The sequence below is a fragment of the Mercenaria mercenaria genome, chromosome 12 (genome assembly GCF_021730395.1).
Source record: "Mercenaria mercenaria strain notata chromosome 12, MADL_Memer_1, whole genome shotgun sequence".
Classification (NCBI taxonomy): Eukaryota; Metazoa; Mollusca; class Bivalvia; order Venerida; family Veneridae; genus Mercenaria; species Mercenaria mercenaria.
The window spans coordinates 32,236,803-32,263,418 of record NC_069372.1 but is presented as its reverse complement, the minus strand read 5'-3'; the positions used below and the strand labels follow the sequence as shown (position 1 = coordinate 32,263,418).

The following is a 26,616-nucleotide window of genomic DNA, read 5'->3' as shown; positions in this document are numbered from 1 at the left end:
TTTTATTTCTATGCATAAAGCTGCCGAAATGCACTTCGTTTCTTTTGGTAAGTATCATGCATATTATAATCTTAATTAATTTTACCATACCCTTGTATTTATCTGCGTTTACTGTCTTCAGAAGTTTCTCACAGCATACCGTGTCCACCATATTGGAATGATATATAACTAAAACAAATGAATGCGTGAAAACTACTTTGCCATTTTTGAATGTTATTTGCTTTAAACATGTATTATATTTAAATTATTTAAATGTAAAATTGTATTGTTTTGTATATGTGTCATTAGAAGTAAAACTAACGGATGTACAAAATAATTAAATTGCCGTGAAAGCTTCCAGTGGATTCTTTGCTCACTTTAAATACTGGTTTATAACACCTCGGTATTTCACATGCATCAGTCTTTATTGGATTAAAGTTTGCAAGTGATTAGCAAATTGGAAAAAAACAAAAACATGTAATCAATACTTATTAACAGTAATGACTTAATTTGTTTAGATTGTTTCTTTCACTCTGTTCAAAGAAGTATAAAATTTTTATAGCTCTTTGCTCTGTTGTACCTTTGAGTTTAAATTTCAAGTTTAGTTCGGCTTGCTCCATGCCGAAACATTTTCGCATTTTATATCATTACAATATGGCGGACAGTATGCGGCGAATAGACACAGTAAACGCAGGTAAATGCAAGGGCTTGGCTTGCTGAAATGGTAAAAATAATTAAGATACTTACCAAAAGAAACAAAGTGAATTTCGGCAGCTTTATGCATAAAAATGAAATTCCAGTTCTCGAGCCTATGCATGGTACTTTGGCTAGAGAACCGGTTCCGGACGAATAAGTCCGCTGTCTAGGGAACCGATTCCGGTTCTCTAGCCTCTGCCTGCCATCTCCAAAGTTTGGTATCCATACACAAAAACCCAAATATCGTTGATAGACCAAATGGAAGCGGGGTGTATTATGTGAACACGCGTGGCGGGGGCGGGCAGCGTCCAAAGCATGTCCGCTCTCTAAGTCTAACATTTTTCATCGGATCTTCAAGAAACTTGCTGACAATGTTTATGGGCATATTAATATCTTAGCCAAGTTCGATAACCAGCCAAATTGTCCTAAGCACTCTTGGATTATGGCCCTTCAGTTACTTGAAAAACTGTGAATTTAGCCTTGTCCGCTCTCTTAAGTTGAACAGTTTTCATCGGATCTTCACTAACTTTGCTGACAGTGTTTGTGGGCATGTCTCGGCTAAGTTCAATACCCAGCCTTGAATTACTTAAAAAACTGCGAATTTAGCCTTGTCCGCAGTCTAACATGTCTTAGTCAAACAGTTTTCATCCGATCTTCAATAAACTTGCTGACAATGTTTGTGGGCATAATATCTCGTCCAAGTACCACCCAAATCACCCCAGGCACTCTTGGATTATGCCCCTTGAATTAAGCCAAGTTCGATGACAGGCGTATTTTGTGACAATCTAGCACTCTTGTTACTGTTTATGAAAGATATGAAAGAAACGCTATTTTTGTGTGCATGAAATGTTGTCAGAAGTGAACTTTGAAGTTTTATATACTTAACAAAACGAAACAATCCTAGAATTAAAGTAATATTTATCCATGCAATTATAATTGAATTAACTTACATCTTGATCTAATTTCTATAATAGTACAATGGTGAATAAATGTACAGTGGACAAAGTGACATTACTTCTGGATCAACCTTCATTGTATTTAAAAAGACTTTAAAAAATGTTACATTTCAATTAATGTATCAGTACAGACTTACATAATATGATCTGTAAAATCATTTAATTTCGTGGGCATTAAATTTCATGATTTTGGTCAAAACGGCAATTTCGTGTGGATGTGAATTTGTGGATTTCAACTTTTGAACATAAAATGAATGGGAATTTTTCTTTTTCATTGGGATCAAATTCTGTGGATTGACTCAACCACGAAATCCACGAAAATTAGTCCCCCACTAATATTAATGATTTCAAAGTAGTATGTGTTTAAGAACATGCACTGTGTACATGCACTGTGTCCTACCGGAATATGTGTATCTTATTCAGGTCTAGGATATCTATTATACAGTTTTACAGACATTCTGTGAGTATACAGTCCCAACATTTAAAGATTTTATAGTGCGTTTATTTACAGACTGGGTGTATGAAACTGATTAAAATTTTGAAGTTAAACCCATAGGTTACAATGAAATGTATTACTTATTGCCTGATAAGATAAAACTGAGATTTTCAGACTGTTTGGATCATTTCTTTTTCACATTTTTGAAAAATTCAACATTATATTGTACTAAGAAATCTTTACAGATTGTCTGCATATTTACAAAACTTGACCTGATGTTTGCAGCCATGTCAGTGTACTTCTGCATTCACACCTTGGTTAAAGTTTTGATGCACTTTTACACTTTCACTCTCTGATGATATAAGATGGATTTGCTTCAAACATAAAGTTAGGTATTCCTCATCATCACCGACATCGTATGACCCAAGGGCCATAACTTCTGCACCAATTTTTCATGAATTATGCATTTTCACTATATTTCTGTTATTACAGAATTTGATTCAAACTTAAAGTAATTATTGTTCCACATCACTACCCTCTTCGTATGACACAAGTGTAATAACTTTTGCACCAATATTTCATAAATTATGACTCCTTTTTACATAGGATTTCAGGTTAATTTTGATGCACTATATTCCTGTTATTACTCATCGGGATGACCAATTTTACATAGACTTATATAGGAAAAACATTCAAAAATTCTTTTCTAAATCCTCAAAGCCTTTTATTTAGATATATGGCATAATAGATATAGCATTTTGTAGAGGGTCCCTACCAAAAAATCATGTACCTACTTTTGACAGGTGAGCCATATAGGGTCACTGTGGCCCTCTTGTAAATGATAGCTTTGTACTGGTGTATACTAATTTCAAGATATATTAATCTCGTAGACTGGACAAAGTAGCAAATATCATCATGGGAGAAAGCAAAGATTCTGGAGACCATAGACTTCTAGCTGGTGCAGTAAAAGCAGCATCATACAACATGGTTCTTCAGGTAATATTGAATTTGCTCTTTACAATGACCGCCTAGCTTTCTGTAACAACAGGGTTGCCACTTACTTTGAAAAATCAGGGAAAACTGATTTTTTTTCAAGGTCCGAGAATTGTCAGGGAAATCTTGATAATGGTCAGTGAAAAATAGAATTTTAGAAAAGTCAGTCCAAACACATTTGGGTGTAATTGTGTTTAAACATAATTTAAATGTGTTTGGATCAATTTCGTTTTTAGCTCGACTTTCCGAAGAAAAAGTAGAGCTATTGCACTCGCCCCGGCGTCAGTTTCGGTGTCGTCGTTGGTTAAAGTTTTTGATAAAATCAAATATCTCTGTTACTATCAAAGCTATTGACTTGAAACTTGAAATAGATATTTACTATCAAAGTCTTCACCAGGAGAAACAATCCCCATAACTCTGTTTGAATTTGGACAGAGTTATGCCCCTTTTTAGCTTAAAATTTTTGGTTAAAGTTTTTGATTAATTCAAATATCTCTGTTACTATGAAAGCTATTGACTTGAAACTTAAAATAGTTATTTATTATCAAAGTCTACACCAGGAGAAACAATCCCCATAACTCTGATTTGAATTTTGATAGAGTTAATATTGCCCCTTTTTGTAGCAACATCAGACCATTTTTAAGAAGTATCTGCATGTTGAAGTTATATATTTTAAATGAAAGAGCTTGAAAATAGCGTTACAGAACAGTTTAAATTTTGAAAATATCTTTATTAGATCAAAAGTTATGAAAATTTAAAGTTTGCAAATTTCGCTCATTTTTTAGAATTTTTCCTTATATAAAATAGACATTCCGAAACGCGGCACTACGGAACTCTTTTCAGTGTTTTTTTTCACTAAAATTAATATAACTTTTTCATTTGTAGACATATATTCATAAAATTTGGTGTATTTATGTGTTTTTTCCTGCTCTATTCATTTCTGGCAGTTTTTGACATGGAATGTTTTGGTTAAAGTTTTTGATAAAGTCAAATATCTCTGTTACTATCAAAGCTATTGGTTGAAACTTAAAATAGTTCTTTACTATCAAAGTCTACACCAGGAGAAATAATCCCCATAACTCTGATTTGAATTTTGAGAGAGTTATGCCCCTTTTTAACTTAGAAATTTTGGCTAAAGTTTTTGATAAAGTCAAATATCTCTGTTATTGTCAAGGCTATTGACTTGAAACTTAAAATAGTTGTTTTCTATCGAAGTCTACACCAGAAGAAACAATCCCCATAACTTTGATTTGTATTCTGACAGAGTCATGCCCCTTTTTAACTGGAAATTTTTTGGTTAAAGTTTCAACTGGCAAAGCTCTAATTCAGAGTCAAGCACTGAGAAAAGTCAAGCGCGCTGTCTTACAGACAGCTCTTGTTATTTTAACTTTGGAATTTTGAAGACTGACCTTATCTCCATATAAAAAAGGGTGGATTGGACGGCTGTAGGGGAGGAGGAGACCGAAAAAATATATATGGTATTGGTCAATGAAAAGTTAACCAAAACTATGGTTTAGTCAGGGAATAGTCGGGGAATTTCATTTTCTCAACTATGTGGCAACTCCGAAGAAGTTTATTCCTTCTTGAAAATGATGACATAACACCAGCACTGACCTGATAGGCAGTAAGTAATAGATATCAACTAAACACTGAACTTACCAGGGTTCGTGAATTGTGTGAATACCAAGCTGCTGTCATAGTGCCCAGGTTGGTAAAGCAACTCATCTCTACTCTGAGGCTGGATGCCTGATTTAGTGAATGGTCCCTATGTCAAGCAAAATGAACAGACAAAGTTCCCATTTATGTTGCATGTTTCATCAAGAAATGACAGATTACAACAATAATAAACACATGACGTATGCAGAAATGAATACCTTACATGTTTCTACTGTATTAATTTAAAGAAGACTATTACGGAATAACATGCTGACTCACTGTAGTTGAGTTCATTTTAAGCTTGACTACTTGAAGAATAGGTAGAGCTATTGCACTCACCCATACGCCAGTATCTGCGGCCTGTTTCATATGTTACCTGGTATCACAGAAATCAGTTACTTTACAAACTTGTTCAATGTGACGATCTGACATGCAGTACACAAGGTTCTGAACTCTATTTTACGTTTTTACAAAATCATGCCCCTTTTTCAACTTGGCAAATTTTGGTTCAGTTTTTATTTAAGCTTATGGTGTTATGTTTAGGATGCGCATTTATTTTTTTTAAGTTTAAATTATCTCTTGGCATGACATCTTATCTAATGCGCACGACATCTTATCTTGAGCGCACGACATCTTATCTCGTGCGCACAACATGATGTAGTGTGCACGAGATAAGATGTCGTCCCAGTCCTTTTGACAGCTGGCAGGCTGGACATGTTGCTCCTGGGCATCTAGTTTATATATATTACAAAGTTGACCTTTACATATTATGCAAATATTACAAATTTGACCTTTGACCTTTCATAATAGGTTTTCACTGTTTTGATATCAGATCTGCTAATCTCAAGCATGTTTTATTTTGCTTTTGTAGTTGATGCTGAGGATTATGACATTTGCTATAAATGCCTTTGTACTGCGATACATCTCACGAGACATGTTGGGTGTTGTTAATGTCAGACTGACCTTATTGTACTCTACAACATTGTTCCTGGCAACAGAAGCATTTGATAAGGCTTGTCTCAGCAAACTCCAGGAACATAATTGGTCAAAAATCATCAATCTTATGTGGTGCACGTAAGTTTATACAGTATGGATAAAACTTCTGTGGTTGTACTTGCTGATGTAAAATTTTGAAAAGGGGTATATTAACTAGTGACTTGTAACTATTGGATACAATTCATGACTGTTATTTCTCATGTGATCAAAAAGAGGTCTGATACAAAACTCATACTGACTTAATACGTTTGAAGGTTTCGTGGTTTTGAAATCATTACTTGTTCTGCAAACGTAGCGATCTGATATTCAGATACTCCTGTTTTTTAAATACTTTGTTTTGACAAATGGGTTATTCAAATATCTGAACTCCACACGAAAAAGAGACCTGAAAAAAACAACCTATTTGAAACAGGAGACTGTAGTAAAATCATGAACGGTCAGTACATGGGCTTCAAGTACTCTAAAACCTTGAAATGTCAACACACTTCTCACAAGTTATTCAATTCTCCCTTGCTTTTTAAAGCAACACAGATTGAATATATAACTAAGACTGCATATCATGACTTGTATAAATGGCTTATATATTCTGTGGTATGTCTAATGTGTCAAATTACACATATTTATTTGATATTTTTCTTTACCTTTCAGCATAATAAAATTAGTAGGTTAACCACCATGCATATTTCTATTAACACTTACAGTTTTACCTGTTATTTCTAGAGTTCCAGCTAGTATGGTAGTCTCCTTTATCCTGGGTTGGGCTTGGATCTACCTGTTAGTGAACCCAGACTTGGACCTTGTACCTAATTACAGTTTTGGTGTAGTTAGTTTTGCTGTATCTACAGTGTTTGTAATTCTCTCAAGACCTTTATACATAGTGGGTCAGAAGTGTATGTTTGTTAAACTGAAGGTAAGTAGCATTATTACTCTTTAAAGTATATGTCTTGTGAAATGCTTAAAGGTCACTTGAACTGCAGGTTCATGGTGATCTACTAGTAAAGGTGGATGGACCAGTGTCCATTATCCGGAGTCACAATTTTATATAGACATCTTCTCTTCTGAAACTACTGGTCAGAATTACATCAGACTTAGTCTGTAGTATCCTGGCAAGTTCCACCTTAAAGGTTTTTCAGATGGTTCCACTTGACCCCTTTTAGGGGTCACAAGAGCTAAAAACCTTGAAATGATTTGTTCTCTTGAATGCTTTTGCAGCCAAATAAAGACTTCATTTATGGTTTGATTTGATACAAACTTGCACAGAATGTTTATCTTTATGATCTCTAGGCTAAGTTTGAAACTGGGTCATGTAGGGTCAAAAACTGGGTCACCCACTCAAATCAAAGGAAAAGCTTGTTAACACTCTAGAGGCCATATTTATGACCCTATCTTCATGAAACTTGGTAAGAATGTTTATCATGATGATTCCTAGGCCAAGTTCGAAACTGGGTCATTTGGGGTCAAAAACTAGGTCACAACTCAAGTCAAAGGAAAAGCTTGTTAACACTGTAGAGGCCTTCATGAAACTTGGTCAGATTGTTTATCTTGATGATTCTAAGGCCATGGTTAACAGTTGAGCGATATAGGGTCATCATGACCCTCTTGTTATGAATTTCAGCTTAACTTTTCCAAGATATAACTTATATTTATACTTCATTATAAATGTCTCCAGAGATGTAGTAGAACCTTTTTTCCATGCCAGTGATTAAAAATACAATCAGTCTATTTTCATCACACATGTCCTGATGTAAGGAAATTTGAAATTGTGAATGATGGCAGTAAAAGGAAGTGCAAATACAAGAACCAGAACACTATCTTGAACTGTTCTAGCTCATCAGAACTGTTCAGGATGAGCTGTTAATATAGATGGATGGCCTGTCATCCATTATCTTGCATCCAGTATCAACATTTTTACTTAAACCATCATCTCTTCTGAAACAATTTGTTGGAAGCTGATGAAAATTGGCTTGCTGTTCCTTGGGTGGTCCTCTACTAAACTTTCTCAGAGAACTCCATTCTGTATCATCCAAAAGGAAAAGAACTTATTCTCCCAAAGCACAATGCACAGATTAGATATTTGATATGTAATATTGTCTAGTGGTCTCCTAACAGATTTGTTTCCGAGGGGGTCAAAATTGGCCCTGCCTTGGGTTCACTTGTTTTACATAGTCTTTATATGAGAAAAATACTTATAAAATCTTCTGAAACCTCAAGACCCAGAACTTAAATATTTGGTTTGTAGCATTGTCTTTATTTGCCCTCTGTGAAGTTTGTTCAAAGCATGTGCATGTGGTCAAAATTGGCCCCCACCCTAGTATTCTCTTGTTTTACATAGATTTAAACAGGAAGATATTAAAAATCATCGTGTCTAAAACCTCAAACCCTCAGGCTTAGATATCTGGCTTGAAGCATCTTGTAGTGGTCCTGTACCAAATTTGTTCAAATGATGCCTTTGGAGTTAAAAATTTTCCCTGCCGAGTGGCCAGTATAGACCAGATCCTGTATAAGAATAACTTGGAAAATCATGTCTGAAGCAACAAGACCCAGAGCTTAGACATTTGATATGTTGCAACATCTAGTGGTCTTCTACCAAGTTCATTCAGATATAGTCCCTGGGGTCAAAACTGGCCGTGCTCATGGGGTCACTTGTTGTCCACGGACATAGACAAAGGTTAAAAGTGTCTGTTTTGTGTCTTTTCTATAACTCTGCCATTCATCAAGGGATTTTGAAATTACTTGGCACAAATGTTCCCCATAATAAGACGATGTGTCTAGCATGCTTGGTTGGACCTCTGTCAAGTTTGTTCAGATTGTTATACATTTTGGGGCAGTTACAGCAGAAAAAGCTTTAAATAACTCAATGAAACTGCTTAATGGATGTTCTCTAAACTTGGTCATAAGCAAGGTCAAAAGGTCAAAGCCATACTCAGGTGAGCAACTTTGCTTTTGTTACAATTTTTGTAATATTTCTGGATATTGAATATACTCCACATAGTGATCAATGATGAATGGGAGAAAGTGAAGAGTGTAAGAACTATAACCATATCCTGTATTGTGTTTAGTATATCCCCATTTACGGTATGGAAATTCCCTACATTTTTAGCTCGACTATTCAAAGAATAGTCTAGTTATTCTACTCACCCTGGCCAAGTCCAATAACTCTGACCTTCCTTTTTGCCAAATTATGCCCCCTTTTGGACTTAGAAAATTCTGGTTAAAGTATTGCGTGCAAGTACATGCAGCTATTTCTAAAAGGCATATAGATTTGAAACTTATTTTTTCTTTTTCTAGATCAATTACCAACCTCACTGGGTCAAGTCCCATAACTCTGACATGTATTTTGAGCAAATTATGTCCCCTTTTAGACTTAGAAAATTTTGGTTAAAGTTTTACATGCAAGTTACTATCTCCAAAACTAATGCAGATATTGATTTGAAACTTCACATGTGTCTTCGGGGTTATACAACTAGTTGACAGCAGCAAGTCCCATAACTCTGACCTTCATTTTAGCCAAATTATGCCCCCTTTTGGACTTAGCAAATTCTGGTTAAAGTTTTGCGTGCAAGTACATACAGCTATTACTAAAAGGCATATAGATTTGAAACTTATTTTTTCTTTTTCTAGATCATTTACTAACCTCACTGGATCAAGTCCCATAACTCTGACATGTATTTTGAGCAAATTATTCCCCTTTTTGGACTTAAAAAATCCTGGTTAAAGTTTTGCGTGCAAGTACATACAGCAATTACTAAAAGGCATATAGATTTGAAACTTATTTTTTCTTTTTCTAGATCAATTACCAACCTCACTGGGTCAAGTCCCATAACTCTGGCATGTATTTTGGGCAAATTATGCCCCCTTTTGGACTTTGAAAATTCTGGTTAAAGTTTTACATGCTGGTTTCTATCTCCAAAACTAATGCAGATATTGGATTGAAACTTCACATGTGCCTTTTGGATTATAAAACTAGTTGATAGCAGCAAGTCCCATAACTGATATGCATTTTGGTGAAATTATGCCCCCTTTTGAATTTAAAACTCTTTTGATATTTAACCTTTTTGGGTAATATTTTCCTGCTTCTGGGACAATATTTCGAATAGTCGAGCTTGGCTGTCTTATGGACAGCTCTTGTTTATTTGTTCAACTTATCAAATGATATATAACCACTCTTCAAGGGCTTTAGAATGGTGCTGTAACAATAATTTTATTTTATGAATGACATTTCTTGTAATGGTACTTAAAGGTAATTCAAGAAAAATCTATCTGATGGGAAAGGTAAATCAAACAGTAAGTGTACTCTGCATCAATTTTGAATTCAATATTTAACAATTATATATACATGTACTAATTTTTGCAGGTATTGTCAGCAGGTATTGCAGAATTGTGTAAATGTTTATTGACTGTTGTTCTGGTCATATTTCTGCCACAACTGGGTCTCATCAACTTTGCAATTGCCCAGGTAGACATCTTTTTATATTGGTCTTGCTAGATACACTGCAAATTGAATTACCTGGAATTAACCAAAACTAAAATTGTTTTATATGTATTTACTCTCCTCTAATGTTTCATGATGGGAACATGTCAATGTTGTTTATTTGATTCAAGTTTAAATCCATTTTTAGCTCATCTGATTTTTTGAAAAAAAATAATGAGTTATTGTCATCACTTGAGCGGTTGTCGGCGTCGGCGTTGCCTGGTTAAGTTTTATGTTTAGGTCAGCTTTTCTCCTAAACTATCAAAGCTATTGCTTTGAAACTTGGAATACTTGTTCACCATCATAAGCTGACCCTGTATAGCAAGAAATATAACTCCATCTTGCTTTTGGCAAGATTTATGGCCCCTTTTGTACTTAGAAAATATCAGATTTCTTGGTTAAGTTTTATGTTTAGGTCAGCTTTTATCCTACTCTATCAAAGCTATTGCTTTAAAACTTGCAACACTTGTTCACCATCATAAGTTGACCCTGTACAGCAAGAAACATAACTCTGTCCTGCCTATTGCAAGATTTATGGCCCCTTTTGGACTTAGAAAATATCAGATTTCTTGGTTAAGTTTTATGTTTAGGTCAACTTTTTCTCTTAAACTATCAAAGCTATTGCTTTGAAACTTGCAACACTTGTTCACCATCATAAGCTGACCCTGTACAGCAAGCAGCGTAACTCCATCCTGCTTTTTGCAATAATTATTGCCCCTTTTGGACTTAGAAAATCATTTTCTTGGTTGAGTATTATGTTTAAGTCAACTTTTCTCATAAACCATCAAAGCTATTGCTTTAAAACTTGCAACAGTTTTTCACCATCATAAGTGGACACTGTACATCAAGAAACATAACTCTATCCTGCTTTTTGCAAGAATGATGGCCCTTTTTAGACTTAGAAAATCATGGGTAGGACAATATTTCTATTACACAAAAAAAATCAGATGAGCGTCAGCACCCGCAAGGCGGTGCTCTTGTTCAACAGTTTTTATGCAGCCGTAGAGTGGCACATAGTAATTAATTGGTTACTGAATGATAACTGAAAAATGCTGTGACACAGGAATTTCAAACTTTGTGGGCTGGTTGATTGTGTCCAGCAGATGGTCCTTATCAGTTTTGAAGATGGTTGCCCAAAAGTAAAGGTCTCAGTGATCTTGAGCTGAAAATTGGTTTCCAATTGTTAACTGAAGAATGCTTCACCTCTAGAATATAAATCTAGATTTAGATAATTCAAATGATTCTCAGATTTTTTGATTATATTGAACAATTTTCAGATGGTATATGGTGTTGTGATGAGTGGAGTGTATTATGCTTATTTCATATTCTACATCAACAAATATGGGAAGAAAGATGACAGTTTTCCATTTTCTTCTGTGAAACAGTTATTGCCATCAAAACAGAAAGATTCTGTAAGTGCCAAAACTTGTTTACCTGCATTTGAGAAGTCAGTTGAAACAACAAGTATTGTTACTAGTAATATTTTCATGGAAACATAGAAAAGAAACATAAGAAAGAAACTTTGAGAAACTTAAATTCTGTTGAACTTTTTGTACTGGTATTAATGCTTCCGCCATCCTACATCTCTCTAAAATATTGAATAAGTGAAGTTAACAGCTCTCATAAATAGTGTATTAATGTATAAAGCAAGCTCTCTAAAATATTGTATTAGTGAGGTTATCAAGCTCTCTTAAATAGTGTATTAATGAATAAAGCAAGCTATAAAATATTGTATTAGGGAAGTTATCAAGCTCTCTTAAATATTGTATTAATGAATAAAGCAAGCTCTCTAAAATATTGTATTAGGGAGGTTATCAAGCTCTCTTAAATAGTGTATTAATGAATAAAGCAAGCTATAAAATATTGTATTAGTGAGGTTATCAAGCTCTCTTAAATAGTGTATTAATGAATAAAGCAAGCTCTCTAAAATATTGTATTAGGGAGGTTATCAAGCTCTCTTAAATAGTGTACTAATGAATAAAGCAAGCTATAAAATATTGTATTAGTGAGGTTAACAAGCTCTCTTAAATAGTGTATCAATGAATAAAGCAAGCTCTCTAAAATACTGTATTAGGGAGGTTATCAAGCTCTCTTAAATAGTGTATTAATGAATAAAGCAAGCTCTCTAAAATATTGTATTAGTGAGGTTATCAAGCTCTCTTAAATAGTGTTTTAATGAATAAAGCAAGCTATAAAATATTGTATTAGGGAAGTTATCAAGCTCTCTTAAATAGTGTATTAATGAATAAAGCAAGCTCTCTAAAATATTGTATTAGTGAGGTTATCAAGCTCTCTTAAATAGTGTACTAATGAATAAAGCAAGCTATAAAATATTGTATTAGTGAGGTTATCAAGCTCTCTTAAATAGTGTATTAATGAATATAGCAAGCTCTCTAAAATATTGTATTAGGGAGGTTATCAAGCTCTCTTAAATAGTGTACTAATGAATAAAGCAAGCTATAAAATATTGTATTAGTGAGGTTAACAAGCTCTCTTAAATAGTGTACTAATGAATAAAGCAAGCTATAAAATATTGTATTAGTGAGGTTATCAAGCTCTCTTAAATAGTGTATTAATGAATATAGCAAGCTCTCTAAAATATTGTATTAGGAGGTTATCAAGCTCTCTTAAATAGTGTACTAATGAATAAAGCAAGCTATAAAATATTGTATTAGTGAGGTTAACAAGCTCTCTTAAATAGTGCTATTAATGAATAAAGCAAGCTCTCTAAAATATGTATTAGGTGAGTTATCAAGCTCTCTTAAATAGTGTATTAATGAATAAAGCAAGCTTTAAAATATTGTATTAGTGAGGTTATCAAGCTCTCTTAAATAGTGTATTAATGAATAAAGCAAGCTCTCTAAAATATTGTATTAGGGAAGTTATCAAGCTCTCTTAAATAGTGTACTAATTAATAAAGTAAGCTTTAAAATATTGTATTAGTGAGGTTATCAAGCTCTCTTAAATAGTGTATTAATGAATAAAGCAAGCTCTCTAAAATATTGTATTAGTGAGGTTATCAAGCTCTCTTAAATAGTGCATTAATGAATAAAGCAAGCTATAAAATATTGTATTAGTGAGGTTATCAAGCTCTCTTAAATAGTGTACTAATGAATAAAGCAAGCTATAAAATATTGTATTAGGGAGGTTATCAAGCTCTCTTAAATAGTGTATTAATGAATAAAGCAAGCTCTCTAAAATATTGTATTAGTGAGGTTATCAAGCTCTCTTAAATAGTGCATTAATGAATAAAGCAAGCTATAAAATATTGTATTAGTGAGGTTATCAAGCTCTCTTAAATAGTGTACTAATGAATAAAGCAAGCTATAAAATATTGTATTAGGGAGGTTATCAAGCTCTCTTAAATAGTGTATTAATGAATAAAGCAAGCTCTCTAAAATATTGTATTAGTGAGGTTATCAAGCTCTCTTAAATAGTGTATTAATGAATAAAGCAAGCTATAAAATATTGTATTAGTGAGGTTATCAAGCTCTCTTAAATAGTGTATTAATGAATAAAGCAAGCTATCTAAAAATATGTATTAGGGAGGTTATCAAGCTCTCTTAAATAGTGTATTAATGAATAAAGCAAGCTCTCTAAAATATTGTATTAGTGAGGTTATCAAGCTCTCTTAAATAGTGTATTAATGAATAAAGCAAGCTATAAAATATTGTATTAGGGAAGTTATCAAGCTCTCTTAAATATTGTATTAATGAATAAAGCAAGCTCTCTAAAATATTGTATTAGGGAGGTTATCAAGCTCTCTTAAATAGTGTATAATGAATAAAGCAAGCTATAAAATATTGTATTAGTGAGGTTATCAAGCTCTCTTAAATAGTGTATTAATGAATAAAGCAAGCTCTCTAAAATATTGTATTAGGTGAGGTTATCAAGCTCTCTTAAATAGTGTACTAATGAATAAAGCAAGCTATAAAATATTGTATTAGTGAGGTTAACAAGCTCTCTTAAATAGTGTATTAATGAATAAAGCAAGCTCTCTAAAATACTGTATTAGGGAGGTTATCAAGCTCTCTTAAATAGTGTATTAATGAATAAAGCAAGCTATAAAATATTGTATTAGGGAGGTTATCAAGCTCTCTTAAATAGTGTATTAATGAATAAAGCAAGCTCTCTAAAATATTGTATTAGGGAGGTTATCAAGCTCTCTTAAATAGTGTATTAATGAATAAAGCAAGCTCTCTAAAATATTGTATTAGGGAGGTTATCAAGCTCTCTTAAATAGTGTATTAATGAATAAAGCAAGCTATAAAATATTGTATTAGTGAGGTTATCAAGCTCTCTTAAATAGTGCATTAATGAATAAAGCAAGCTCTCTAAAATATTGTATTAGTGAGGTTATCAAGCTCTCTTAAATAGTGTATAATGATAAAGCAAGCTCTAAAATATTGTATTAGTGAGGTTATCAAGCTCTCTTAAATAGTGTATTAATGAATAAAGCAAGCTCTCTAAAATATTGTATTAGTGAGGTTATCAAGCTCTCTTAAATAGTGTATTAATGATAAAGCAAGCTTAAAATATTGTATTAGTGAGGTTATCAAGCTCTCTTAAATAGTGTATTAATGAATAAAGCAAGCTATAAAATATTGTATTAGTGAGGTTATCAAGCTCTCTTAAATAGTGTTTTAATGAATAAAGCAAGCTATAAAATATTGTATTAGGGAGGTTATCAAGCTCTCTTAAATAGTGTATTAATGAATAAAGCAAGCTATAAAATATTGTATTAGTGAGGTTATCAAGCTCTCTTAAATAGTGCATTAATGAATAAAGCAAGCTATAAAATATTGTATTAGTGAGGTTATCAAGCTCTCTTAAATAGTGTACTAATGAATAAAGCAAGCTATAAAATATTGTATTAGGGAGGTTATCAAGCTCTCTTAAATAGTGTATAATGAATAAAGCAAGCTCTCTAAAATATTGTATTAGGAGGTTATCAAGCTCTCTTAAATAGTGTATTAATGAATAAAGCAAGCTCTCTAAAATATTGTATTAGGGAGGTTATCAAGCTCTCTTAAATAGTGTATTAATGAATAAAGCAAGCTCTTAAAATATTGTATTAGGGAGGTTATCAAGCTCTCTTAAATAGTGATTAATGAATAAAGCAAGCTCTCTAAAATATTGTATTAGGGAGGTTATCAAGCTCTCTTAAATAGTGTATTAATGAATAAAGCAAGCTATAAAATATTGTATTAGTGAGGTTATCAAGCTCTCTTAAATAGTGTATTAATGAATAAAGCAAGCTCTCTAAAATATTGTATTAGGGAGGTTATCAAGCTCTCTTAAATAGTGTATTTAATGAATAAAGCAAGCCCATAAAATATTGTATTAGTGAGGTTATCAAGCTCTCTTAAATAGTGTATTAATGAATAAAGCAAGCTCTTAAAATATTGTATTAGGAGGTTATCAAGCTCTCTTAAATAGTGTATTAATGAATAAAGCAAGCTATAAAATATTGTATTAGTGAGGTTATCAAGCTCTCTTAAATAGTGTATTAATGAATAAAGCAAGCTCTCTAAAATATTGTATTAGGAGGTTATCAAGCTCTCTTAAATAGTGCATTAATGAATAAAGCAAGCTCTAAAATATTGTATTAGGGAGGTTATCAAGCTCTCTTAAATAGTGTATTAATGAATAAAGCAAGCTATAAAATATTGTATTAGGGAGGTTATCAAGCTCTCTTAAATAGTGATTAATGAATAAAGCAAGCTCTCTAAAATATTGTATTAGGAGGTTATCAAGCTCTCTTAAATAGTGTACTAATGAATAAAGCAAGCCTCTAAAATATTGTATTAGTGAGGTTATCAAGCTCTCTTAAATAGTGTATTAATGAATAAAGCAAGCTCTCTAAAATATTGTATTAGGGAGGTTATCAAGCTCTCTTAAATAGTGTATTAATGAATAAAGCAAGCTATAAAATATTGTATTAGGGAGGTTATCAAGCTCTCTTAAATAGTGTACTAATGAATAAAGCAGGCTATAAAATATTGTATTAGGGAGGTTATCAAGCTCTCTTAAATAGTGTATTAATGAATAAAGCAAGCTCTCTAAAATATTGTATTAGGGAGGTTATCAAGCTCTCTTAAATAGTGTATAAATGAATAAAGCAGGCTATAAAATATTGTATTAGGGAGGTTATCAAGCTCTCTTAAATAGTGTATTAATGAATAAAGCAAGCTCTCTAAAATATTGTATTAGGGAGGTTATCAAGCTCTCTTAAATAGTGTATTAATGAATAAAGCAAGCTCTCTAAAATATTGTATTAGGAGGTTATCAAGCTCTCTTAAATAGTGTATAATGAATAAAGCAAGCTCATTAAATATTGTATGTAGAGGTTATCAAGCTCTCTTAAATAGTGTATTAATGAATAAAGCAAGCTCTCTAAAATATTGTATTAGTGAGGTTATCAAGCTCTCTTAAATAGTGTATTAATGAATAAAGCAAGCTCTCTAAAATATTGTATTAGTGAGGTTATCAAGCTCTCTTAAATAGTGTATTAATGAATAAAGCAAGCTCTAAAATATTGTATTAGTGAGGTTATCAAGCTCTCTTAAATAGTGTATTAATGAATAAAGCAAGCTCTCTAAAACCTTGTATTAGTGAGGTTATCAAGCTCTCTTAAAAGTTTATTAATGCATGAAGCAAGCTCTAAAATATTGTATTAGTGAGGTTATCAAGCTCTCTTAAAAGTTTATTAATGCATAAAGCAAGCTCTAAAATATTGTATTAGTGAAGTTATCAAGCTCTCTTAAAAAGTGTATTAATGCATAAAGCAAGCTCTAAAATATTGTATTAGTGAGGTTTTCAAGCTCTCTTAAAAAGTGTATTAATGCATAAAGCAAGGTCTAAAATATTGTATTAGTGAGGTTATCAAGCTATCTTAAGTGTATTAATGAAACATCAGTCAGGTGTGCAGAAATAAATCTTATAGAGGTTATACATCACAGTACTCTATTTCAAAGTTAGTAAAATGCAGCTTTAGTTTTTAAAATTTATTAATGTTTTTACCATTTAGATTTATGTAAGACCAGCTATTGTAATTAACCTATGATTGTTTTTCAGTCATTTGTAGATGTACATCAAGCCTGGTTGACATTCAGTATCTTTAAACAAAGCTTTCTCAAACAGCTTCTTACTGAAGGTAGTGCTAATTACATAATTTCACTGTACTAATACATGTTGAGGACTGAGCACGAAACTATTGTCACTGTATATGAAGAAAGTACAAGAAACAATAGTTTTGTGCTAAGCCCACGAAGTACAAACAGCAAATGCAGAATTTGCTCACAATTAAAATGAAAAATTTAAACATGCTTATCTTTGCATTATTTGAAATGAAAATTATATCTGAGATTAAGAGAAAGGCAAGTATCAGTATTGCAGACAGAATGTATTTGTAAAAATCTTCTATAATATTAAATGGAAAACAATCTGCTAATTCAGTTTGCAATCACTTATTTGTCAGTCAGTTTTGTCCATGGCCATCTGTGAATCCTATCAAGATAAAGTCTTTATTAGCTCAGCTGAACTTTGTTCAGGGTGAGCTCTTAGTATAGATGAATGACCCAGTATCCATTGACTATGGTCCTTGTGCTGTCTCCTTCATCAGCATCTTTACTTAAACACCATCTCTTCTGAAACTGGCGGTCAGAATTACACCAAACTTGGTCAATAGCATCCTGGCATGGATTTCTGTCTAATTAGCTTTGTCCCTTTTAGGAGCTAAAAATAGAAAAACCTGTCAAGACTTAGCATGAACCACTTGATGAATCTTCATCAAATTTAGTTGGTACTGCCTCGATAGCCTAGTGGTAGAGCGTCCGCTTCGCGTGCGGGAGGTCGTGGGTACGATCCCCGGCCGCGTCATACCAAAGACGTAAAAAATGGTACCAGTGGCTCCCTTGCTTGGCGCTCAGCATTAAAAAGGGCAGAAACTGGCCTTTTCTCTCATACCCTCGTGGCGATGGATTCCATCAGGAATGAGGTGTCGAGAGTGATTAATATAAGTTGTAGAACTTCCTTCACAATCAACCTAAAATAAATTATGTATAAACTAAATTTAGTTGGTAGCATCCATGTTAGGCCCTTGAGGAATCCTCAAAGAACTTGGTCTGTAGCATCCTTGTATGGAACTTATTCAGGTTTGTTCAAATAGTTCAGCTTGGCTCCTATGAAGGGGTGCAAGAGCTAAAAATTTGTAAGCAACTTCTTATTTTAAATTACTCGATGGATTTTCACCAAACTTGGTCTGTACTATCCTTATATATCTTTTTAATTTTTAGCTCACCTGAGCACAAAGTGCTTAAGGTGAGCTATTGTGATCACCCTGTGTCTGTCATTTGTCATTAACAATTTGACTATTTACAATTTTGGCCCAGTCATCATGAAAATTGGTCAGAATGTTATCCTCAATAAAATAACAAACAATTCACTTCTTTGTCATCTGGGGTCAGAGTCTAGGCCAGCTTAACTGAAACATTTTCCATTAAATCTTCATGTAAGTTTGCCAGAATGTTTGTCTCTATCAAGTCTAGGTCAAGTTTGAAACTAGGTTACCTGAGGCCTAAAAACTAGGTCACTAGGTCAAATCATAGAAAACCTTTGTCAACACTCTAGAGGCCACATTTTCTACTTGATTATCATTTGTCAGAATATTTGTCTCCATGAAATATAGGACAGGTTCTTGAATTACAGTCTTGGCAAAAGTGTTTCAAGACTTGTCTGACATCTGAAAGCAAAACTAGGTCACTTGGTCAAATCATAGAAAAACTTAACACCCTAGAGGCCATATTTTCTATTTGATCTTCATAAAAATTGTCAGACCATTCATCTCTATGAAATCTAGATAATCTGGTTACCTCAGACCTTAAACTAGGTCACTAGGTCAGATTGTAGAAAAACATTGTTAACACTCTAGATTTTATGTTTGAGTTAACCCCTCCTACTTCCCCTCCCCCCAAAAAAACTCTTTCACTTGCTTTTATTTCATGTTTCTTGATGATATTTTGTAGTATCCATACTCCCACTCCACCCCTTAATGACTGAAATGCCCAGCCTTAGTCTTTCATTGTAAATAAGTAACATCTGACCATACAGTGACAGCAAGTGGGGGCACCAGTGTCCTAGGTACACACATCTAGTTTTTGACTCATTTCAGGTGAGAAGTATGTGATGACAATATTTGGAGTTTTAAGCTTTGCAGATCAAGGTATGTTTTTGTTTTAATTGTTAGAATTAACAGTAACATTTATCATATGATACCTCATTAATTCATTAGCACAACTTTTGGAAGAATAGTTAAAGCTGTTGCTCTTGTCTATTTATCTTCGGCCCATTTTTAGCTCACCTAAACTTTTATCAGGATGGGCAGTTAGAATAGGTGAATGGTCCACCCACCTGCTGCAAGATTCTTACTTGAACATATTCTCTGAATTATACCAGAGTTTGGTAGTGTCCTGGCAGGAACCTCTATCAGATTTTATCAAATGGTTCAGCCTGGCTCCTTTAAGGTGCCCCAGGGCTAAAACTAGGAACACCTTTAAACAAGTTCTGATGAACCGTTTCTTGGGTCTCCATCAAACATGGTCTGTAGTATCATTATAAAGGCTCTCTTAAGTTTGCTCAAATGGTGGCACTTGATCCCTTTTAGGGGCTACTAGAGCTAAAAAAAACAACTTGAAACAACTTCTTCTGATCAACTGCTTGAGGGATCTTTATCAGACCATAGTCTATAGCATCAATTATTTTTAGATGGGAGCACCTAACCCCTTTCAGGGGCAGCAGCAGCTAAAACTAAAAATACATTCTAACAACTTCTTGTGTACTACTTAATAGGTCTTCATTAAACTTGGTCTGTGGCATCATTATAAGTTCCGCTCCCAAATTTGTTTAAATGCTGGCTCTTGGTCCCTTGTAGCAGCCACGAGAGATAAAACTAGAAAAGTCTTTAAGTGACGACTTTCATGAACTGCTTGATGTCTCATTCATCAAACAAGTCCTCTCCTCAAGGTCAAAAGTTTGAGCCTTCCATTTTATGTCTGCTCTGTATCTCCTAAACCACTTGAATATTTTCATATTCATTGATGTTGTCATACATGGACTTAAAACGTCAGTGCTTCCGCCCAATACCATCAATCCTTTCACTATCCATAGCATCGGCAGGGGATATAGTTGTCTTTCAGACTGCCTTGTTTTTCTTAACTGTGATCATCAGAAGGGTGATTTCTGGTTTATAACTAGGATTGTCATACTGTCACCAAACTTTGTGTATAAGAAGCTTTTATGAAGACAAAACCAAAGGGTCATTGTTACTGAAAATAGAAAAATGGTTTCCTCATAATATCTTTAGCTAGGGTGCACCTATCCTGTGACAGTTCTAGTTGTTTTTGGGGGTCACTCGATTACACTTTAAACTTCAAAAGGGTTATAGGGGGTACAGAGTAAATGACCCCTATTGTTTTTGGGATCACTCAGGGGTCTAGCTAGGTCCAGTTTTTTGGGAGAAGTCACTCCTCCCTCCAGCTGATTTAGGGAGAAGTGGGGAGACTTTAGGGAGAAGTGGGAAGTCTTTTCCTCAACCGCAATGCTGAGTGATACGAAAGGTGGCTGTAATTTTCTTGTTTCTATATTTATATAAAAAAAACAACATTGAAGTGACCATTCATTTTCTTAGTTAGGTCATTTCCCATACAGTGGTTATTGTTTCATTACAAAATTCTGAAAAAAGTCATTTTCAAAATTCAAGCCTATGCTGTTACTCTAACACCCTTCGATTTTTGATGATATCTGTATAAAGCATTTAATTAATATCACCGAATCACCACCTCGCTGAACAATATCTCGCTCGTATAAAACTGGAAGTAAACTGTGTAAACTAGAAATACATGTTCAAATAAATTCATCGATAGAAGTCAATTTAACGTAGTTAATACATTACATGTCATTCTTTTACCATAGATAACAAATGATTGTGTACAATATTCCAATTAATCGCATGGTTAATCAGCAGTTTCTTTATAAAACATTGTTTTTTGCACTCGCACATGTAGACAATTGAACGCAAAGTGTCAAAGACGTAACCGCGGCACTAATTGGTTGAACACAATTGACTGGTGTATCGGATAATTTGATTCGCTTTCACACTTCTCGGGGGGAGGGGGGGAGTCTCACAAGTACCTGAAGTAGGCGGAGCTTAAATTATGCTACCGGCGTGATTGTGTCTCTGTGTATTCAACACTCATTTTGACACTGTGCAAATTGTCAACAGACCGGGTAGCAGTAATTAGCAAATGCGGAGATCAAAGAAAATCGGGCGACTTGTATTTCGCTTTGAGGTTAGTTTTGAGCGAAGTTTGAAGTTTCAAAGCGCCTATTTCGCTCAAGTCGCCCACTCACGAGAGCCCTGTCACTCCATCAAAGGTCAAGGTCACACCTGTATGCGTAAGAATACAAATATGTTTTCATCTTGTTAAGTTTTCAGCATCATTTAGAAGGTTGACATACCACCATGGTTACCTTCAGCCAAAGCAAAATAATAGCAGACTGTTTGAGCAATTTGTTTGTTTGAGGAAATGGAAATTGCAACATCCCTCAAGCTTATTTAAATGGATGGTGGGGACAGAGTCTGGTTTAGCAGGCAGTTCTCAGATTTAAGTTCCTATGTTTTATGTGCACATGGCTATCGTTCGCACATACATACTCTGCTGTATGGGTTTATTTTGTGGTCCAGGAATGTAGTTATTTTTATCAGATCTTTGTCCTTGGTTTTTACGCTGGCTGACTAATTTAATAGCTTCTTACTTCCATATAGGAGGGACATGCCACTTTGACCAGCATGATACAATTTGTTTCAATTAATTAAAGACACATTGTTTTATGTTTAAAAACTATGATGTTTGCATTAACTTTGTAAAATGTATGTAAAGAACATAGACACAGCACACTTTTACACACAAGAAAACAAGCACGAGTTGAAAGTAGAATTGCGGCCTTCAAAAAGGATATTTCAATATTGTTCTTGAATGATGAACTTGGTACTCATGTTGATTCAGATGTAATTGTAGATGACACAATATAACATAAGACCTTTTTCATACATCTTTCTTTTGCAATAATGCGTAAATAATATAAAAAAATCAGTTAACTAATTTACTGTCTAATGTAATTAATTATGAAAATAAAGAAAGTCAGCACATGTGTCTGATCTGAATTAAAGAAAAGAACGTTTCATCTTAAAAGAAATACGCATGCCGCATCAGGGTAAGCACGTAAATCATCTGCAAACGTTGAATACAATGTTTTAAAAGGAATGATTTAGGGTTTAGGAAATTGTAAAATTGTTACAGATGCTTTACAGATCTTGTACATGTATATGATATACCCGATTCATGCCGATATCTGTCCCACATTTATAAAGGTATCTTGACGACCGTTTAAAAATGCATTTTACTCTTTATTCAACAATTAAATGTAACATTTATACAACATATCCATCTACATTTATATTTTAACTTTTGACAATTCATTTGCGGAAAAAACATTGTTGAATCCTCTCTTTAGACTCCTGCAATTCTAATACAAAGACATCAGCTACTGTAAAAATGGATCACTCCCATATTTAACACTGTCTTGAAAAAAAGATACAATTTTGCAATTCGATAGATTGTAATAATTGATAATTTCTTAAAAGATATAGTGTTAAGTTATATTTCAACTTTTTACAGCTCAGTTGTTGTATTTGTATTTCTGAACTGAGTCAGATATATGTGTATATATATGATACAGCATAAAAGACAACTATTTTTTAAGGCTTTATAAGAAGGAATTACCATGTGAACTGCTTGCTCAAGACAAAAGTGTTCATAATTGAGAGGTTATGATCACAACTTTTCTGTGACATGACAGTATGATAATTTTGTGTTCAGATTTCAGATTTAGACAGGCCAACATGGAAGGTATATATGTTCAAAAAAGCAGGCCTTGTTGAATTGAAAATCAATGCCGTCAATACTACTCCATAAAAATGTTGATATTTCTGTATTTTGCAGGTATTTATGATATAGTAAACAATCTTGGTTCCATGGCAGCAAGGTTTATATTCCAGCCTATAGAGGAAAGTGGTTATCTTTTCTTCTCACAGCTCTTAGTGAGAGGGGAACCAGTCAGCAAACAAAAACAGGTAACATTCAGTTATATGTGTTTTAGCTTACCAGAGCACATGATGTTTAAAGGGACTGACCTCCGGATCATACAGATATAATGTTAAGATATCAGAAGATTATTGCTATATTTCTTACAAATGCTTCAAAACTTACTCACAGACAGGTTATATGTATGGCAACACATGAGAGTAACTTGTTTTGTCCCTTAGAATATTTTGGGTTCACTTAGATTTGCCCTTGTCTGTACTTCGTCCATCTGAAATTTGTGTTGCACTTATCTCAAAAGTATTTGACCTAGAGACATCAGACTTCACAGGATTATCATTCAGCATGAGAAGTTGTGCACCTGGTTTCTTGTTTCTGAATTATGGTCCCAGACCTTTTTTGTGGGGATGGGGTGGGGTGTGGGGGCTCTTAAGTTGCCCTTGTCCATCCATCTGCCAGTCTGTCTGAATTTGTGTCGTGCATATCTCAAAAAGTATTTGACCTAGAGACATCAAACCTCACAGGATTATCATTCAGCATGAGAAGTTGTGCACCTGGTTTCTTGTTTCTGAATTATGGTCCCAGATCTTTTTTGTGGGGATGGGGTGGGGTGTGGGGGCTCTTAAGTTGCCCTTGTCCATCCGTCTGCCAGTCTGTCTGAATTTGTGTCGTGCATATCTCAAAAAGTATTTGACCTAGAGACATCAAACCTCACAGGATTATCATTCAGCATGAGAAGTTGTGCACCTGGTTTCTTGTTTCTGAATTATGGTCCCAGATCTTTTTTGTGGGGATGGGGTGGGGTGTGGGGGCTCTTAAGTTGCCCTTGTCCATCCGTCTGCCAGTCTGTCTGAATTTGTTTCGTGCATATCTCAAAAAGTATTTGACCCAGAGTCATCAAACCTCACAGGATTATCATTCAGCATGAGAAGTTGTGCACCTGGTTTCTTGTTTCTGAATTACGGTCCCAGATCTTTTTTGTGGGGATGGGGTGGGGTGTGGGGGCTCTTAAGTTGCCCTTGTCCATCCGTCTGCCAGTCTGTCTGAATTTGTGTTGTGCATATCTCAAAAAGTATTTGACCCAGAGTCATCAATCCTCACAGGATTATTATTCAGCATGGGAAGTTATGCACCTGGTGTTTTAATTTGGATCTCAAAACAGCCAGACCAGAGTTAGTAAAAAATGTGCATAAAAAGAGTCCAAATTTGTGTTGCATGTATCTCAAAAAGAATTTGACCTAGGATTATGAAACTTGACAAGAATGTTTTTCAGTTGTACACCTGGAGTTTTGTTAGAGATATCACTAGCCAGACCAGAGTTATGGCCTTTGATTGTCAAAAATATGCATAAATGGAATACAAGTTTGTGTCGCATGTATGTCAAAAAGTATTTGACTTCAAGTCATAAAACATTTGTGGATTGTTATATAGCATGTGAAGTTGCACATTTGGTGTTCTATTTATTATTTCACTCAACCAGACCAGAATTATGATCCTTTACATAGTGAAAAATACACAAAGTTACAAGATTTTGTTGCAAATATCATAAAAGATATTTCACCTAGAGTTATGAAACCTTGTAGAAATATTATCCAGCATGTGAATTTGTGCACCTGAGTTTTGTTTAAGAAATAATATATCCCAAACGGTGATTTGTCATTGAATAATGTCATTGTTTGGAGTTTAAATGCGAAGGAATTATATCACGAGGGCGCAGCCTGTGTTAAATAATAATAGCATCTAAACGATAATGATTTTATTCACGCACAAATCACTGTTTGAGATATATATTTCAATTCTAACACATTATCAAGGATTATTATGTACGTCCTTGACGATATCCTTTTATTATTTGCCTGATTTCTGTTGATTTCTTTTTCAGCGCGCCACTATGCCATCTAACGCTATGACGTAATAATTGTGACGTCAGAAAAATGAAGTGTTGAATAATAACACACAGTTTTCAGCCTTCTTTGTTTAATAAGAAAACAAATTGGGTCATGTTAGAATTTGGATTTCATTCTGCAAGACCAGAGTTATGGCTTTTAACTTAGTAAAAAATATGTATTAATGGCACGAAAGTTCATGCCCCCATGTATCTCAAAATGTATTGTTGTGCTATTAAGAATATTGATCCAGCTCTATTTTTAGCTCACCTGAGCAATGCTCAGGAGTTTTTGTGATCGCTCGATGTCTGGCGTCTGTCTGTCTGTCATCTGTCTGTCAACATTTAGCTTGTTTATGCGATAGAGGCTGTATTTTTCAACTGATCTTCATGAATTTTGGTCAGAATGATTCCCTTGATGAAATCTAGGCCAAGTTAGAAATTGGGTCATTTGGGATAAAAAACTAGGTCACTAGGTCATATCTAAGAAAATACTTGTTTAAACTCAAGAGAAAATAATTTTTGGTCCAATCTTAATGAAAATTGGCCAGAATATTTGTTTCCATGAAATCACTAGGTCAGACATGTTTATACTGTTATGGTGTGTTTCCCAGGTGAGCAACCTAGGGCCATTTTGGCCCTCTTGTTTACCTTGTCACAAATCTTACAGGTCCTCACTCATAGTCCTTAAGCCTAATAAAATCTGTCAGAAGATTTTTTGGAAGCACAGAATGCAACCAAAGAAAAAAATAATAGCAGACTTGGTTTGTTAGAGTCTGATCATGAGAGGTAAAGAAATATGCAACATCCCTCATGCTCTCCACAACTCTCTTAAGCTGAATTCTATTATAGTAAAACTGAACGTATACCATGATTCAAAGGACCAGAAAATGTAACAACACTAGGGTCCAAAAACACGGAGATGGTGAGGGGTTTGTCGTCTATTGTCAACATTTTTACTTCAAATACAGGTCAGAATTACAGCCAACTTGGTCAGTATCGTCCTGATATGGACCTCTATCAAGTTTGTTCAAATTGTTCAGTTTAGCCCCTTAAAAAGGGCCTCAGAGGCTAAAATTAGGAAAACCTTTAAACATTCGCTTCATTGATCTTCAATTAAACTTGGTCTGTAGCATCATTGTAAAGTTTTATGCTAGACTTCTTCAAATGAGGACACAAGCCACCCCTCAGTAATGGCTTTTAAGGGATTAAATAAACAATAATTGAAATGGAAAAGATGCTGTCTTTGCTTTTTCCTCCTCAATCAAAGCTGAAATTGGTGTTACCGTATTTTCCGGACAATAGGCCACGGCTTATACGTTAAAAAAAGTGAAATTTTCAGGGGTGCGGCCTATGCGTCGAAACGACCTATACGTCATTTTATTTTT

The 26,616-nt window shown here is 34.1% G+C and overlaps 1 protein-coding gene across 2 annotated transcripts in view; it reads left to right on the top strand.

Annotated features, from left to right (window-relative positions):
* LOC123535442 (protein RFT1 homolog) overlaps positions 1–26,616 on the top strand; it is a 54,612-nt gene that overhangs the window by 6,168 nt on the left and 21,828 nt on the right. The window contains exons 1-9 of one of the 2 annotated variants that reach the window (XM_045318103.2): positions 935–2,091; positions 2,958–3,063; positions 5,588–5,790; positions 6,433–6,622; positions 10,067–10,168; positions 11,461–11,595; positions 17,261–17,339; positions 19,356–19,406; positions 23,245–23,375. In XM_045318103.2, coding sequence (XP_045174038.1) covers positions 2,003–2,091; positions 2,958–3,063; positions 5,588–5,790; positions 6,433–6,622; positions 10,067–10,168; positions 11,461–11,595; positions 17,261–17,339; positions 19,356–19,406; positions 23,245–23,375 — 1,086 coding nt within the window. In that variant the 5' untranslated portion in view covers positions 935–2,002. Of the gene's footprint in view, positions 1–934; positions 2,092–2,957; positions 3,064–5,587; positions 5,791–6,432; positions 6,623–10,066; positions 10,169–11,460; positions 11,596–17,260; positions 17,340–19,355; positions 19,407–23,244; positions 23,376–26,616 lie in introns of those variants that run through there. The other variant, XM_053519563.1, reaches the window with a different exon arrangement.